This window comes from Mycteria americana, chromosome 9 (genome assembly GCF_035582795.1).
Source record: "Mycteria americana isolate JAX WOST 10 ecotype Jacksonville Zoo and Gardens chromosome 9, USCA_MyAme_1.0, whole genome shotgun sequence".
Classification (NCBI taxonomy): domain Eukaryota; kingdom Metazoa; phylum Chordata; class Aves; order Ciconiiformes; family Ciconiidae; genus Mycteria; species Mycteria americana.
Genome location: NC_134373.1, coordinates 32,748,194 through 32,766,414, shown reverse-complemented (window position 1 = coordinate 32,766,414; position 18,221 = coordinate 32,748,194). Strand labels below are relative to the sequence as shown.

General features: G+C 40.5%; 1 protein-coding gene across 6 annotated transcripts in view; it reads right to left on the bottom strand.

The window, feature by feature from the left end:
- The window catches only part of KALRN (kalirin RhoGEF kinase), a 534,707-nt gene that overhangs the window by 181,370 nt on the left and 335,116 nt on the right, over positions 1–18,221 (bottom strand). For all 6 annotated transcript variants that reach the window (XR_012777086.1, XR_012777087.1, XM_075511732.1 and 3 more), the window contains exons 15-16: positions 9,500–9,695; positions 3,584–3,750 (exon numbers count right to left, since the gene is read on the bottom strand). Coding sequence is in view for 4 of the 6 variants with exons in the window: in XM_075511732.1 (XP_075367847.1) it covers positions 3,584–3,750; positions 9,500–9,695 (363 nt within the window). In the remaining 2 variants the exon portion in view is untranslated. The remainder of the gene's footprint in view (positions 1–3,583; positions 3,751–9,499; positions 9,696–18,221) is intronic.

The window sequence follows — 18,221 nt, the reverse complement described above, 5'->3', positions numbered from 1 at the left end:
GACAGGCCAACAGCAAAAGATGGCTTTAAACAGACGTTTCCTACAAATTACAGATTTTATCAACTTTGTAGAAGCAGTGATTAAATAATTCTGGAGTTAAATAAATCTCCAAAGACTCTCTTAAAAAGCCTAACCATTTTTTTTATAATGGAGAAACAGAAACACATTGACAGAGTCTTAGATAAAAGCCACTTGCCACTGGAGAACAATTTCACTGCAAGGCATGGGTTGTCTAACATGGCAACCACCACAGTTCTGAAACAACTCTCACCTTTGACTCCAATTTGCTTAAAACAGGCTACTTCTGCATATGGCTCCTCTGAAATTAAATAATAGTACCAAGTTCTTCTAAAATTCATACCCTGAAACTCTGCCATCTTCACTGAGCACAGAATCAGACCTTATAGGAAAAATAAAAAGTGAGGTACCTCTTGTGCAGCCTTCCTTAAGAAACGAGAGCTCTGCGTCACATAGTGTTTCTGTCTGCTGGCTTAGTTTAGTCAGAATGCCTTCCTTGATGTTTCTAAAAAAAGACTTAAGGCCTTGCTAATGATACCCATCAAGAAGTTGGAAAAGATTTTTAAGTTTAAAAGGCAAAACAGTGTAAGTGAATCTTTTACATCTCTGGACCCTTTGCAGCTTCTTTGAGAGGCTCTTACTACCACAGACACAACCACCAGCAAGGACACTTTCTGTTAGTTTTAGCCAAGTTCAAAACTGCATCAGGTTTCCAAGAGCTCTGTGACATTAGACTGGGAAAAAAACAAATATATTCAGTATCTCTCAAATGACTACTTCCCATCATCCTTTGGGCATATTCATCTGGAAGCAAATCTAATGCCAAACAGAAAAAGTGGATGGATAACAGGCACATGAAAAGGAATAAATATACTCCATAACAACCTGGAAAATAAGCGTAGTGGGACACTGCGAGGATATTTGGGAGTAAATTAGGTCAACACTTATCAAAAAAAGAAATATAACATACAAAGATAAAATAAGGGGATAGGGAAGGCAAACAGCTGCAAGCACAGCGTTAGAGAGTTTGTTTTTTAAACTGATCTCCACAACTCTATTCTGCTATTACTTTTATGTAAGCAATCCAAGCTCTGTAGTTTCTGTCGAAAATGAGTGGGATCCAAATGAGGGGAAATCAGTCTTGGGTAGGATCTTTCTTAATAACAAAGAGTTTGTGAATCACTGATCTATACTATTTCCACTCTAAAGCAGTTCACAGAACATCTCATTTGGAATTGTTCCGCTTTAATGGCCCCAAACTTCGACTCATTGTCTTGGCATTCGAAACCTTGGTGCATATGATATAAAGCAGAAATCCCTGGTAAATGAGACTTAAATAGATAGAGACAGTTAAAAGACTTTGTATTTCCATGAGCCATTATATCAAAATGCAAACACATGTACATGTAGCAGCCTTGACCAGTTTTACTATGTCAGCAGAACTTAACCACAGCTACAGTAGGTGTCTTGCGGCAACCACATCTCAACTAATTCACAAGAGTGAGAGCAATTTGGTAATGACATCATCCATCATCTCAGATGCACTAAAATGAAAGTGAAGGAAATCTGGACCAGAATAGAGATGAACTACTAGCCAAAATCAATATATTTCCCAATTTCACTAAATGGTTGGGAATATGACTCATCTACAGGAAACCAAACAGATAGGGCACAGATATATTTTAACTTGCCTCTTTCTAAGGGAAACTGTAGCTGTGGTAATTTATAGGTTAATAAGCAAAGGAGTCCTTAGTATTCAGCTGAACAAATAAAATGATTCTTCACTATTGGTTTGCTGAAAGGTCATGCAGTAATGAAGGCTCTGATGGTCCCAAGCTCCGTTAAGGAAATACTGATTTGAGGCAGCTGTTCTCTCACAGTATTAGATAGTTCAGTCCTACAACCATTTCCTTTGGTTAGATTTAGGTTTGTAAAATAGTTAAGGCCCAGCAGATACTTGATGATGAGGCAAGTAACATCAGGTACCTGCGAGAGTGCTGCATTGCCACTGTACAGCTCCAGGAGCAGCCACAGGGCTGACTGTCTGGCATTTCATCCTGGTCAAGTGGGCTAGTGACATTTGGTCAAATAGTGATAACCTGCATTTTTAGCATTTCTGCTACACATATTACTTCTCTCTATTTTCCATCATAAGTTAAAATAGCTCTACCTCATCATAAACCTACTGCACAAAACTCCAAGCTTACCTAAGTTGTGTGTAAGAAACTGTGGGAACCTATGGAAAAGAGGATACACTTCATAATCATATTAAGGTGGTGATTATGAATGCCACAGTCTCTCTTCTTTTTTTTTTTTTTCCCCTCCCCCCCCCCCGAAGAAAGCCGAAGCACTCTATAGAGCTCTGGAGCTTCATGAGGAGTTGGCCTTCAATTATCACAAATGCAAAATGACTACATTTTAAAAATAAAAATTGAGGAGAGTTCTGTGCTACTTTCATTTAGGGTTGCAAAATATTCACATCGAAGTGGACTTTGAAAGAAAATGTATGCACTGGTGTTGGTGCTGCCAGCTTCTAGCTTGAGAGTTGTCTGAGAATGAAAGATCTTTTGCCAGCCATGATAAAACAATTCAGATAAAGCGTCACTCAAATATTCACTTTTGAAGAAAGTATAACTATGATCATGTGTACTGAGCACTCAGTATATTCTATTTTTTTTAGTAAAAAAAGAAGCAAATCTTTTTCATGAACACCTTATAGTATTTGGGGAAAAAACCCCACAATCCCCCCAATTTGTACTGGTAAAATGGAAACCTGAATATTCCAGGTGTCTGGAAAAATGTTCCTGGTTTTCCTAATGAAACCAAGATCATTCCACTGAAATGCAGACATACACTGACGTGTGAAGCCACCTATGAATTAGGAAGCAGGAGGTGTAGCGTTATCCTGTGTAGCAAAGGAAAACAAAGAAATGTGAGGCATCCAAACTAAATATCAGGGGAAACCTAGGGAAGACACAGCTGCCTACACTAGGATTAAACCTGAAAGAAAGGCAATGTAACAATACTAAGATGGCTAAACAAGCCCTAGCATCTACAGACCGCAGACAGAATTTTTTTATCTCACCCAGAAGATGTTAAAGGTCCCTGCATGTCAACAGGTGTATAGCAATAAATGAAAAGGTGAAACTACTGTAATGTCATACTTGGACCTCACAGCTCAGTTAACCTTTGCTTTGAGCCAATTCTCCACAACAGCTTAAGTCTGGATCCCAAATCAAATCATTACAGTCCCAGAACACATGGAGTTTGAGGCAGCTTCTCCAGTTAAGAAGTTATGGGGTCAGTTCTGCGCAGACTTCCCATAACTATTCATGAAGCCAAATATATGCACGCTAGAGGGAACAGAGCCCTTCCTTATTTGTAAAGGGTCATGCTGCAATCTGTCAGCAAATCAAGTACTGTAAGGAAAGGAGGATTGTCCACCAATACCCAAAGATTGTCCATCTAAAGGTATGAGACTTGGCAGAAGCTGGTTTAGCAGTTTGCATGTATGTAATGGCTGAAAACCCATTTAAGGCCCTTAAGTGTGGTTAAAAACTCTCACCTGCTTGACTTCAGCCTGTAGGTGCCGGAGCTGTAGGCACTGCTCTAACCTCTTGTGAGTTTGATCAGCATTAAGCTCCAGCTCATGCTGCTTCTCATGAAGGAATTCCAGCAGCTCTTGAACCTGTGTCGCAAGATCAATGTCTTTTTCACAGATCAGCTCAATGCCTGCAACATGCAGAGAGAGAGATCATTGCACTTATTTGAAATTTCAGTTGTTGCACAAATGTAAGCTTCAAAATTTTTTGCCACCTAACACATTGATTTGCAACTCTGTGAGTCATTCTTTCTCACTAAACTCTCTCATATGTAATATTTGGCTTTCCCAGTTTCCTATTCTGCATCACTACATTTTTCTACAAAGTAGCATTTCTCTGGTGATCATTGCTCATCTCACCCATCAGCATCTGGCTAATAGGGCATGATTTAACCACAGCCTTGCTCAAAAACTTGCATGAACACCAAATAAAGAAAAAAAAAAAGGACAGAAGAAAAATCTCCCTTTCTTACAGTAATTAACTTACACTTTAGAAATGCATGTTGAAAAGAACTTAGAAGAAAAAAAAAAAGATGAGGAAGAAAATAGAAAAGTGAAATGAAGAAAGCAAACTCCTGTCGCCAGATCTACAGGAGTGCTACAAGCGCGTGGAACTCCACAGTGCAAACTTTTTCCATCTGTGCACTTTAGAGGATCATTAACAACAATTTAGTTTAAACCAACCTACAGGTCATTCAGAATTATTCCACAGACTGACTTTCATCCAGTCCTCACATACCAGAGAGAAATGGTGGCTTAGTACCACATTCCCCATCCCTTGCATCCTGCATGAAGTTGATAAAACCCTGAATGACCTGGTCTGATTTCATAGCTGACCCTGACTTGATCAGGAGGTTGAAATAGAGACCTCCTGAGTCCCTGCCTACATCCTGAATTTTCTTATGACCCCAGGAGCCTCACGTGTACTGGTTACACAAAATACAACGCAGAGCTTCACATCTTCCTTCTTTATTACACTGGTGTGATAGCATTGCTGGGTACATTACCAGTGTAATTGTGAAAGTTTGGCCTGGAGGAAATATGACGTCATCTCATGTTACTGTAATCCCTGTGATTATAAACTAATAAAAGACCTGCCTCTTCCCTTATTGAGGTCTACTGGAATTTTGCCATTGGCCTCAATACAGGGAGGATCAGGAACATAATATAAAAATAATCAGATTGCAGTAATGCTGAGAAAACACTACATTCTTCTCCAAAGCCATTTGATTTCATGGAATAATGGGACATTAAAAAAGAAATGTGTTAATTAGAAGCTGCTGTACAAAAGACTTGGACACTATTTTTAAAACCCATTTAGAAAGATGCCTTTTCTTCCCCCTTTATCCTCCTCAGAGACTTGTGACTTTCATTCTCTCTCACAGCAATATCTACAGAAGACAGTACGCAAAATAAATACGACCTTATGATTGACCCTATCCCCTTTTTCCTGGTTTCTGGTTTTATCAGAAAAAGCACATGGGAATGCAAGTGATTGGCTTATTCCCTTTCCCCGCTAAAACAAAACAGTTTCTTCATTACCAAATAAAGTGGCTTCCCATTTAGAACTGGAAATTTAATATATGTTTCTATTCTTGGGAGTGAAGTTACTTTCAATTGCCAGACACCAGGCGTTGTTGCTACAATTAGCTTGCATATGGTTCTGTATCCTCAGGACATGATGGCTTTTTGTATGCTTGACTTCACCACACCTATTTGATATTAAATGCACAGTTTTCCTTCATGCACGCTCAGCTGGTACGGTTTTGATTGTGCTAACTCATCAGCAGCAACCAGTGAACTGCCTGGGATGTTATCCAAGGGCAGCCTGCGCTCCTTATGATGAATGATCTGCCCTTTCTTGCTTGTCATATGTCACGCAGATTTATTCTACAGTGCCAGCGCATGTGGTGAGAGCACTTATTCTTCTCAAAGACTGGTTTGCAAAATAGAAAGCCTTGTTTTCAGAATAATTTCATACATATTATTTTTACATTGTGTTTTGATAGATAGAAAAGCACAGCTGATTTTCTGATAAACTGAACTTGGTTGCCATTTTCTTCTAATGTCTCAACCAGTGCGGCAGATATCAAGTGAAGGATAATGAATTGAAAATGTTTTAAAAAAATATTACAGAAAACAGAACTGAGCCACCCTAACTGGCATGCTACAAAACATACATTAGTTACACCTGAGCTATTTGCAATGTGAGATACTCTTCAGTGTGAGGAAGGAGTATTGCTTTTTACCTGTACAAATCTGTTTTGAAACTTCTTTGAACCTGTTCTTAGGCTGAACTATTAAAAGCCTGTGACACGAAAGCTTAGTATCCTCTTCCTTGCAATATAAACTATAGTTATAACTAACTCCAAATGACATCACACACGAAATAGATTTGCATTTCCTTTCTAAGCAATGCAACCCTGGGAAAAGACTTGAATGATGTTAGCTTGACAACCAGGAAACAAAAGGGCTTTGAATTTTCCACATAACAGGTAGGGACTGTATAAATTTCCCCAGCATCAACTTTGCAGCTTATTTCAGGCTTAACTTAGACAAATTGCTTCTAAGACATAAAAAGGTAGCTCTGTAAACCATGAGCAACTCCTAACTGTGGTGCTCATTATGGCAATGATACTGACAATACAAATGGACTTTAATAACCACATAAATTTGTGCAATTAATTAATCAGCTATTAGAGTGTAACTACTTTTAGTACCTAGAAGCAGAATGACTAAGGTGCGTATGCTAATGAATTACATGAACGCGTCATCACTGCAGCTCGGGTTGAGATGTTAAATCACCGCTGAATTATGATCCTAAACTTTCCATAGGAAATGGATTTCTCAGAAATGTCCGAGCTGTCACTTTTGGAAACACTAGGCCCTTTCAACATATCAAGTTAGACACCCAAAAATCAATATCCATTTTTGAGAATATTTGCCCACATATTTAGCTTTGCTATCAGCAGTAGAGCTACAATCAAACTGGAAAAATAGAAGACAGGTTCATTGAAATAAAAAGTGCTGGCTCATTAAAAAGTCCAGTCTTCTTGAGAATACTGTTATTCTCTAAATGCAAATAGGTTTCCTGAAGGACATAGATTTTAGTGAGACATGCAGACAAGTTGAAAGTATTGCAAAATTTCAGAAAACACAACCTGACTTCCAGATCTTACACATCCCCTAATAAAAACAAACATTTCTTTGAAGAATAATTATTCTGTTGGTGAAAACAGGCTAATCCAAACCAGGATCATCCACATGTGCTGGAGTAGTGGAAGGAATCACAGGACCATAACTGAGCTGTACAGAACTTTGGAAATACTGGACTTGCATAGATGCCTTGCATGCACGGATGCTCTGAATATCTGCGCAGAGTCTGATAGGGTGCATCACAGGACTGCTGTATTTATTGTACCAACATGACAATGTTCACAGAGATTTCCAGACACTCCACAGCCTGGTAAGACTCACTGCTCCAAATCTGCATCAGACATGCAAAAATCATGGGCAAATGTCTAAAATCTTCTTTTTCTACCTGCACAAGATTTCCAAGTGAAAAAGGCATCATGCGTGGAAAAACCTGGATGTAATTTTATCTGACAGACTTACTAGCTTAAAGACCTACAAGCCAAATGCCAGAGTAATCAAAATTGAATCAGTTTCCTGTGTGACATGATAAAAAGAATAAGCTCAAAGAGAATTATAGCAAAGGGAAGAAACTTGGGCAATTAAGAGTGGCTGGTTAGGTAGAATGCCCCTGAAAAATCACATTTTTTCTGGCTTTATCTTCTATGGCTACAGCTGAGTTGTGATTGTAGCAGTGGTGACAGTGTACAATAGGAAGCAGCAATAGCAGCTGATTTCCCAGAACCCCTGCAAGTTCTCAGCTCTGGCAGTAAGAACAATCATCCCTTAACTTATGCACTGAACGACTATGACATAGGATTCAGGAAGAGGGAGTAAAATTAAATGAATTTTTTATGGAGTATAACTGTCCTTTATTGAAATAAGAAACAGTAGGCTCCCAAGAGCAATCTCTCTCCCTTATTTTGCCATTCTCCCAGCATTTAGCATTCCGTGCATCGCAGACATGACCATTACCTTTGATTAACTACAGTTACTCTACATCCCCATGAGGCTTCTGCTTCCTTGCCTTTGGGAGCAATGGATTTTTATTGGGTAGGCTTCATAGAAAGTGATCTTAGATAATCTTATAAAAATATTTCAAAAGTCACTTCATTTACTTGCTAATCTTTTGTCTGCAATCCAGAAGTTGTTTCTAACTTTTTGACAAACACAGAATAACACAGATTTTTTTTTTTCCCCCTAAAAATCAGTCACTGAGACTCCTGACTGTGCTCTGTTCTGGATCACATTCTTTACCTCCCATGGATTCCTATTCATACTAAGATTCTTCCAGGATTAAAAAAAAAAAAAAAAAGGAAAAAAAAGCACCTTAACTGATGTATTAGGACAAGTTTTCTATCCCAGAAAGCAAGGGAGCTGAAGCACAGGACCAGGCGTAGTGTGGGCAGATCTCATAGAAGCTCACACACATGGTTCACACAATGCACCGGATTGTCTAGTTCACAACATACTCTTGTAGCAGTCCTTAAGCCTCTGCTGAGTGCAGCTTGCCAAATCAGGCTGAATACTGCCAGATTTTTTTTTAAAGGTGGGTGTCTAGAGGTAAAATGTTTGCCAAAGAATAAAACCATAAAAATCTTTTTTATTTTGAAAGTGCAAATTGGGAGGGAAGAACAGGAAAATTGCTCTTGCTTTGCACTCTTTCCAGACATTTAAGAACATTAAAACACTTCACAAGGAACATTCACTTCTGGACTTTATGCAGTGATTAATCTGAATTACGATATTCCTTTTCTAAATGCAAAATGCAAGGATACAAAAATCCTGATTCATAGGATGTCTTAGTAATAGGATCCTACTGCTGAGAAGCAAAGTAAAAGTATCAGACAGACTCCTTATCAACATGAATCAAGTCTCAATTTAAGAGCACATGCCAAAGAGTTTTTTTACATCCAAGTTGCTACCTTTAACTTTCAAGTGCACATTGAAAGGGAAAATTCCAGTATGGTTTATCATATTCCCTTTTTATACAAAATAATTCCAATCAGAGCTGGCTGGAAACAAGAGTTCCATTTCATGACTGGTTTCAAGGCTCTAATATTTGGATTCTTTCCCAGAGGGCTCTTGGATAACTAGCTTCTTTCTCCCCTCACTCCTCTCTCTCTCCCTCAGGCATGTCTGCAACCTGACATGTGGCACAGGGAAAAGGTACTCAAGTCTGCGGAGAATAAAGCCAGCACATTTGGTCAGTTTGCCTCTCAATAAAGTCTGGTTGCAGAAAGGTTAACAAGCTTAGGAGTCTAGAACAACTAAACTTCATCCAGACCTGAGGTCAAACCGGCCAGCTGAAATATCTGTAACTCATGATTCCCTGCAGTGCTTGTTTCTGAGCTGCTGCAAGGATAAGGACCTACCAGTGTAACTTGTCTTGCCCTCCTCTCTGCAACCACTTTGGAATTGATCACAGACTCCATCCTGCAGTTGTGAAACCTTCTAATGAAACTGGAAAGTCAGCTTCATTTCCTCAGTGAGTTTCAGTCTCAAAGAAACAGCAATTTTTGATATGTAATCCTGAATCAAAGGAATCCCAAAATTTGTGGAAAAGTTCTGGGAGTGGAGAGACAGGTATTGCCCATAGTTACTTATGTTAAAAGCTGATGTATTTGGTACATATTGGGGTATTTTTGCTTGATATGCATTTTTGGGGTTTTGGGTTTTTCTTGGGTTTTGGGTTTTTTTGTTTTGTTTTTTCCTCATGTAAAATAGAGATCAAATTGTTCTGCTCACCTGAAGCCTGGACCTCCATGATGTATTGGTGTAAATCTTGCCCTTGCTGGATGACTTCAAAAGTCATGTTGTTCATGGCCAACTTCCGCTCAGTGTGACGCTGCAAACGCTGCTCAGCCAGAGTGAGGTCCTCAGTATTGAAATCATTCATTTGCCTCAGCAGATCTTCATTCCAGGCATCTAATTCTGCTGTAACCTTCATGGGCAGAAGACAGACACTGCATTCACTCATGATCAATGAAAAATCTTACTCTCGAACTGTGTTTGGATCACAAAAGTACTTCATGTTTTGACTCTGATCCAGAAAGGCTCAAGCCACAGCCTCAGTACACTCTGGATCCTGCCCACTTAACGGTCACGCTTAACATTTTGCTTAGGTGAGGATCCAAGAAAAGATTATCAGTCCAACAGGAAATGTGACACCTTCTTTTTCCCTTACACATTCCAAAGGGCACTGTAAGAGAAAACCCACTATATTCACATGGATGGTAGAGGTAATGTTTCTGAATAAATTCAAATTTAAAAGACATAATGCTTACAGAATTGCAAAATTATTTGTAACACCTGTGACCACATAATCCCAAAATGGCCTGAATGTTTCTAAAAACATTTTGCAACACACTGTATGTTACGTATTACAGATGGAAATATTATTTATTCTACCTTCATAGAATTGAAATTATAAGCTGCTTCCATTAAGCCCTAAAACAGGGATAACAAATACATTTTCAGAATTATTATTATTGATATAATGTATTGTGAACAGTATCTACCCATTGTTCACACAAAACGTATCACGAGACTAAATATTTTATTATGAATTTGTGAGTTAACCCCCACAGCATTGACTGCAGTTGTACAATGAGTCCTATGTTGTGCTTTCAGGGACTTAGTCTTCCATAAGGGTCTTTCTGTTGTCTTCAGTGGACTTGGGAACAGGCCCTGTATAACTTTTTTCTCCTGTGGATCTGAAAGCTTTTACATTGGGGAATGAATATAAATAATTCTCTTTTACAGATGGGGAAAGCACAGCACAGAAACATCATACTCAAGGGCTAGGTGAATCACCAGTAGAATCACGAATGGTACCTGGCTCTAAGCAAAGACTTGTATAACCTGCCAATAACTCATGGGAACATGCAAAATCTTCTGTTGCTTTCTTTGCTTCCTGATTATAACATGCAGTCTGGTGATTTAGCAGTCCATTTACCATATCTTCTGTGTTTTACATTTTAGCCCACAAGTAGCAAACCTTCTCGGTTTTTGCCTGTTCAGTTAAAGCAAGATCTAGCCTCCACCCAAACAGCACAACCTCACTTCAACCTAGATTCTGCTACTACAGACAAAAAAGAAGGAACGTGCTAGTGACAATGAATGAGGGAGGGGGGACAAGGGGAATGGGAATTAAATCATGCATATAGGCTAATACTGTGCAGAATACAATTTTTAAAAGTATTTAAAAATTATTAAATAAATGCCTTAATTCTGATTCATAGGTCAATTCCTCATAGCTAGATTCAGGAGAGCTAAAACTAGGTATCTAAATTTCCACTTGTGCATGTTATGATGTAGTGAAAAGTTCTCCATTTCTCACTAAAGGTACTCTTCAGTGCCTGTGTGCAGTGAGATGCTTAACTTCCTAAGTAGTCAAGATTCAAAATTTTCTATTCAGTTTTCCTTTCCAGAAAACATGCATTATATCCAGTGCAGGCACAGGAAGGCAACCCAAACAGACTGTCTCTCAGCTCTTCTCACATTAGCATGGATGGGAGTACACAGTTTTGCATTAGAAAGGAAAACATAAGCAGTTTTTAGGCTCTTTTTTTGAGAGAAGCAGAAAAGCAGATTTACTCAACCAAGAACCTAGGACCTCAGCTGCAGGGTGAAAGGCAGAGCGTGGACATCCTGAGGGGCTTCTATTTTTCTTCAGCTTGTTCCATTGCCCATTCCACTCAATTACCTTTAAATAATGGTTATCTCTACAGTCTCTTTGGTCCCATTCCTGATTCCAGCAGCCTCTGATTCATTCACACATAGCTGGAGTTCCTGGACTGTGGAGGCTTATTGGCAGATTTAACAGTTATGGAGAAATGGTCAAAGTGGATGCTGGAGAAGGGTTTTACTAGATACATTTACATTTAGGGACAGATCCTCAGCTAACAGTAATCAGAACTGAGGTGGTCTTGACCTTGTTTCAAACTACAAACAATGGAATGAATTTAGAGTAAGAGCAGGTTCCTACAGTCATGACAATAACACTTAAAGTTCAATGCAAAGCCCTTTCTGGTCTTTCTAGGGGAAAGGCGTGTGATATAAGTGAATCAGAAGAATTTTATTTTTTATGAGCTCTTAAAAATATTGTCTGTTTGAATTCATTGCATTGATTGCTGCTAAAACTGGCTGCTAAAATATGGCTGCTAAAACATAATTATTTGAAATTTTGCAAGGATTCACAAAGTACTTCCCAATTTCCTGTGAACATTCCCATGAATGCGCACTCAGGAAGGTGTCTAACAGCATTTATAAGTGACAGTAATAGAAAAGATTAAAACAATCACAGAATGTGTTACATTAGTTTGCTCTGACAGCCATGATGCTACGACTGGGGGGTTCTGATCAAAACAAAAGCCCTCCATCCTGTTTATGTCTATGGACATCATCCCCAGGACAGGAAAATGCAACTCTTTCAGAGGGTTGAACTGTCAGGGGAGTCGACGATGGACATACGAAGCAATCAATACATGTGTCCACAAGTACACTGAGATCCAGCACTTCTACAGAACTGCCTGGGTAAACCTCTCTGCTGTGGTGCTGCTTCTCAGTAACTTTTCCACTTGGCTGTGGAAGGGACACTGAGCAGCATTGCTTTTATCATTAAATCTACAATAATTTCCACTCAAGCACAGGGAAATGGCTGTTCCTGACTGTACTACTTTTTGCCCCTTAGGCATGAGTGTCCAAGACAGGTGTCTAGCAGAAAGGCATCCTCATTCAAGAGAGGGATTGCCTCCCAGGCAACCAGTGCTCCTCGTGCTCATGTTGGCAGCCAGCTTGCACTAGGCTCCCCACACAGGAGCACCTGCACCTAAATATTTACCTGTCCTATTAGCCATTGCAAGCACTGAAGCGTTGACGGAAGGGAGGAGGGAAGTTGCCTCTGAGTGGGGGCTGATGAAGGGTGACAATCATCCCATGTGCTGGGTTAGGGGAAGAGAGAAAGGAGTCAGGCACAGTGAGAGGTGGAACACCACCAAATTTCTCAGACGAAGTGTGTACAGGAAGGCTGGGTACATTGCTCTGAGTAACTGAGACAAACAGATGGCTAGAAGGGAATCGAAGGCAAAGAAGCAATAGCAGAGCTGTGATAACAACCCAGGTTTCCTGAATCCCAATCTGGTGCCCTATCCCAGAGATCGTGCTGCTTTGCATATCTCATTAAGACATTTCCTTTTCTGCCTGTACAGCCGTTGCCTCAAAATCCCAGCATTTTCTGTACTTCAAACTGGACCATCTGGAAATGGGCCCAGAGTCTGCATTTGAGTCCTTAACCGGTTTGATTTGGTATAGGGAAAATGATTTATTTTTCTTCAGGAAGAACCTGTAATTAGGCAGCTCTGTTAACTACAGATGTATATTTTTCAAGTCTAAAAAAAGGACTTTGGATGCTTTCACAGATTGGTCAGGTGTTGACATCTATGGTAAAACTTGGACTGCAAAAGACAGGAGTGTCTTATCTCCTAAGCTGTGGTAAGAGCCAATTGCACTGGGCCTGTGCCAGGAATTGTCTCATAAATGAGGCTCACTCGGCCATGAACTTGTTTAATTCCCTTTTAACCCAGAAGAATGGCTGATTAGAGTTTACTCTGTTCATCTGCTAGATTTTTGGTGGGAAGAACTGACAGCACTTCTTATGTTTATTCACTTTACTTCCCAGTGTTTGTGATTCTAAATAGGCCTTAGCATCCCTCACATGCCCCGAGAGAAGAGAAGCCCTGCCGCAAGAGAAGACCTGAGCTCTACTCTGTTCTGCTGTGGCATGAGAGAGAAATCGTACCAAAGCAGAAGGGTCATGAGAGCAGCAACACTGGCGGTGCACAGGTCTGCATTAGCAAAAGCAGCAGACTTATCCCCCAGTGCCTACACTGTTCCAAGGAAAGCTGTACACATGCCTCATCGTCAGCCACACTCCGGCTGACTCCTTGGAAGAAGCCATGCTCCTTCCTTGCAGGTCATATAAGGCTGGTGGCCAAGAAACAGCTCCCGATTACTAAAGGAATGTCAAGTGATCCCAGAGAACTAATGAGAGAGAAAGACATAGCAAAGCTATTGATTGACAATGAGTCTAGAAAGCACATTTCTTCATTCTTCACCTGAAACAGATGCTCCTGCTGTCATGATAACAGGAAGGGAACTAATGCTGGTAGTGAGCCCACTCTAGTATTAAATGAGATGCCCGAGATATCCTTATCAGAGCAGTGGAGGCAGCACAAGAGTTAACTTCAGCATGTGAGCAAACACTGGGTTTGTGCTGAGCTTCATGCTACTATCACAAGGCTATAAGAGACATACAGACTATGTCAGCCACGTCTGTTTTTCATGCAGACACAGTGACCGCAGTCTAGACCACATACTCTTTAGTCAGGAATCCTCCTAAAGCAGCAACTTAATATACCCAAGTTCCCACTGCTGCAATACTGCTGCATTTGCTGTTTCCTGGATTTATCATGTTGCAACACCAGCAGATAACATGACTGAAGGGAGAGACACATGTTCATCTTCAGTCCTGAAGAAAGAGGAGAGGTATAGCGGAGAGGTACGAAGGTGAAAAGTAATAGCAGTAATAATAACAACAGCAGCAGTCCAGCCATCTCATGCCTACATTGCAGCCTGCTTGTGAATTCTGCCAAAGAGCCTACCTGAGCTGCAGCAGGTGCTGTGCAAGCAATTGTACATCTGCAATAATTTCATAACTAAATCCTAAGTATCTTTTTTTTGACACTGCTGCTGAGCTACAAAATGGTGCTGCTGAGCCTTGAATGCTGCTTGCGTGGCCTTAATTCAGCGTTTGACACCTAAAGTCATCTTCTTTAATGCCAACCAGAAAATTTTGTTTGCCAGTTGAAGGAGGTGGAGAGGGGAAATGAGGAATCAAGCAAAAGAAAATAAATGTTATATGGCGAATGAATCACATAAGAGCTGATATTTTGAAGTATGGGCTGAGGAAGGGCATATGAGGAGGAGGGAAAGAAAGTTCTATCCTGGGAGCAGAAGCTTTCAACAGAAAGAGAGCAGGCTCATGAGAGGGATCTGAAAAAGAGTAAAGACGCTTGGGAAGAACAAGCAAATGTAGGAGGCAGGTTGCAAGAGAAATGGTGGTGCAAGTAGGAGGAGGAGCAAAGGCGAGAAGAGTGGGTAAAGCACGGGGATGAGGCAGGACAGGAAGAACAGTCACATAGGCACAGGGCAGATCTGTACAGAGCTCAGAATCAAGAAAAGGGAATATTTACCTCATTTCAAGAGAAAAAAAGGTGGCAGCCATACAGCTGGGATGAACAGAGAGTGAGGATGGATGAGAGGTCAGATATGATCCAGGAAGGAATAAAAAACCCCATAATTCTGACTCCTGGATGCTGAGGGAGCGTCTGCGAGTGCAGAAAGAAAGGGGTTATAATAGAGCAGGGGAGACCAGATCTCTAAGGCACATACTAGAGACTGGGCACCAGGGATGCCAGGGACAACAGCACTTGCTCTACTTCAGTGTTCAGAGCAGGCTGGAAGAGCAGAGGGCTGGATGTGACAGTAGAAGTGGATCTACGAGCAGACTAATACTGAAGGTATATGGTAGAGGAGATGTAGGTAGGAAAGGGTGAATGAAGCTGTCACTTCTACTGATCATGTAAGCAGAAAGTTTGCTGTTCCTCCTTCTCAGGCCTCGGTTTGGGCTGACACTGTGCAGTATGACAATACTGTCACCCATTTTTTTGACAGCAGACAGAGATGCCACACTGGCTTAGTGGGGACCTGGACCACTGAAGTGTGAAAAGGCTGTCACAGTGATGATTCTGCTCTGGTGCTTTCGGCTCCTGAATCCCAAAAATATCAAGAGAAACAGTGGAATTCAGCTTCAAAAGGCAGGGTGCCCAGGACAGCTTAGTGCTTGCCCTTCCTTAAAATGAACTGATGTGCAGTTTGAAAACTAGGTATATAGGGAAAAGAAAAACAAAAGCTTACTAAGCATGAGACATTATAGGATTCCAGCTTATGAACAGAAGAGGCTGAAATTTTTCTGACTGTTCCCTTTCTTTCAAATGTATCTCAAGATGTCTGCAACTCTTATTTCTAAGAAAGAAGCTCACATCTGAGTGTCAGCTATAAGTCAGCGAGGGGCTATGAAACATATTGTACCTGCACGCAGGCAGCTAATTCACTTGAAAGATTCTGCTAATGTTATAAACCTGGAATGGGAAACTCAAGTGAGTTGTAAATAATGGTGAAGTAAACTACTGTGAAAGCTGGCTCCTGTTCCCTTCTAAACTCATGCTCAGGGATAGATGCGAACAGCCAGAAGAGCCAGCAAATGAAATCAAGGCTGAAAAATTTAATTAGCAGGTGAAATGAAGCCAAAGAGACTGAATAGTGGAAAATTAGATATCCAACAGGTGAAGATTTTAGTGATCATGGGGTTTTTTGAAAGATAACAAACAGCATACAAGATCAAATTTATACTGTACAGTGGGAATCCCCATAATCCCTTCCAGGACTATGTCTCGGCCTAGGAACCACGTTGCTCTAAGGCTACAGTGCATAGGCTCTGTCTAGCATTGCACAGATCCATATGCGTTGCAGGGAACAAAACAACACACACACACGGGAAGGAGCTGGGCAGCTCTGAGAAAGGGAGAGGGAAGTTTCTTTGGAGGTAACCAACAACTGTTGCCAGACAGGTATTGGCTGAGATCATTCCTGTTCTCAGTCACAGAGTTTTATAGAGGCCTACAGGTGAATTTGATCATCTCTCTACAAAAGATATAAAGAAAAAATATGCAGAAAGACTCTGGATGGCAGTAATTTTGTTAAGGGTTGCAACTCAGTGCATTTTACCATTTGTTTCTTATGCATTTACTCAGCATTTTACTGTATATTAACATTCATTCAAATAATGGTTAATAAGCCTTTAAATGACTATTTCTGAAGCAAGGGACAAAGTATACTTGACAGATTTTACTGGGGATATAACTCTGGAATAAGACTGTGCTCCATATGTATAATGTGCTCAGTGTGGTGCCAGCGCTGCCGCTAATGTCTGCCAGCTATCGTCCCTTGAGTCTTACACCCTATTTCCTCGTAGTGGATCAGCTACCACATTCACATTGCATGAAATCTCCTGAGTTACTTGGTTGGCTGCACGAACTCAATTGAAGTCTGTATCATATAGAAAGACCAACCATATAATCCTAATGATCCCACCTTGTCTTGAAATGCGCAATGACTTGGTAAAGGAATAAAACACATCAGGCATCAAAGTTAGACACATTTCCTAAATAAAGAATGGGTTGTCATTTTATGGTTTTAAAACCTAAGGCAGAATAGCCTCCCATAGGGATAGCTAGGCTCTCTCATGTTTCTGTTATGTCTGTTTCCAGGTGTTGTCATAGTTTGGATTTCATAATTTACCCCAAGAACCCAGAGTGTAAATATCAGTCAATATAATGAGATTAAGGCAAGAAAGAACAGGCAGCACATGCTATGTGCCTGTGGGTTCGTATCCAAATTCGTATGCCAAACCTGCCTTGACTCAAGTACAACATAAAAGCTGCCTGTGCGGCTCAGAAGTCCTTAGAAGTCCTAAATGAATGCAGCTGGTCTGCCCTGCCAAAGAAATAGGCAGGTGGCTTCTCTTTACATAAAATACTTTTCCTGAAGACAAAATGCAACAATAGTTGGCAGTTTTCACTGAAGTACAAGAAAAGGTCCAATGATGCCTAAATAGAAGGAAGTAAGAGTTGTTCGTGCAGTAATCATTAATTCTGAAGTTTGTCTGGACTCCAAACCTCTGTCAAGAAGAGAAGATTATAGAAAAGCTCAAAAACCAGGAGGGCTACAAAGCAGATGGGTACAGTGCAAGTTTAGGAAGGAGTGCCAAAGGAAAGTGTTATGTGATCTATAGTATGGATTTCAATATCTGGGGAGAACAGTAAAAGCAGGAAAGTTTCCAAAGTACAAATGACAGTCAGACACTTTCTAAATAAAACTAAAGGCCAATCACTCAATTGCCATTTGCGTGTTTGAAAAATTCCCAATGCAAACTGAAAGTATTGTTAATTAGAAAGGAGAGAGAGAGAGGAGAGTAGGGAAAATTAACAGAATCAAAAATGTTTGGTACCAAAACTGGATGGAAAGAGACAATACGAGATGTAACTATTCTCTGAGACTGAGCTCTAATGCACAGCCTTCCCTAAAGCTGTTGGAAGCAGATGGGCTCCCACAGCTGCATCCTTCTGGCTTCCACTAGAGATGCAAGCTTTTCCTCTCACCAGAGTTCCCAGGGAAGAGTCCTCATCATATGGGATTCCCTGGAGCACAAGAACCTGAGAACCAAGAGTGAGAACATAGATCTGAGGGGGGAAAAATGGAAAACAATGCTTGACAAGACAGAAGCAGCAAAGAGGACAAAAGTGTTCAAGTTTGGTAGGTGGAGAGCCCACTTTTTGCAGATGGTTTG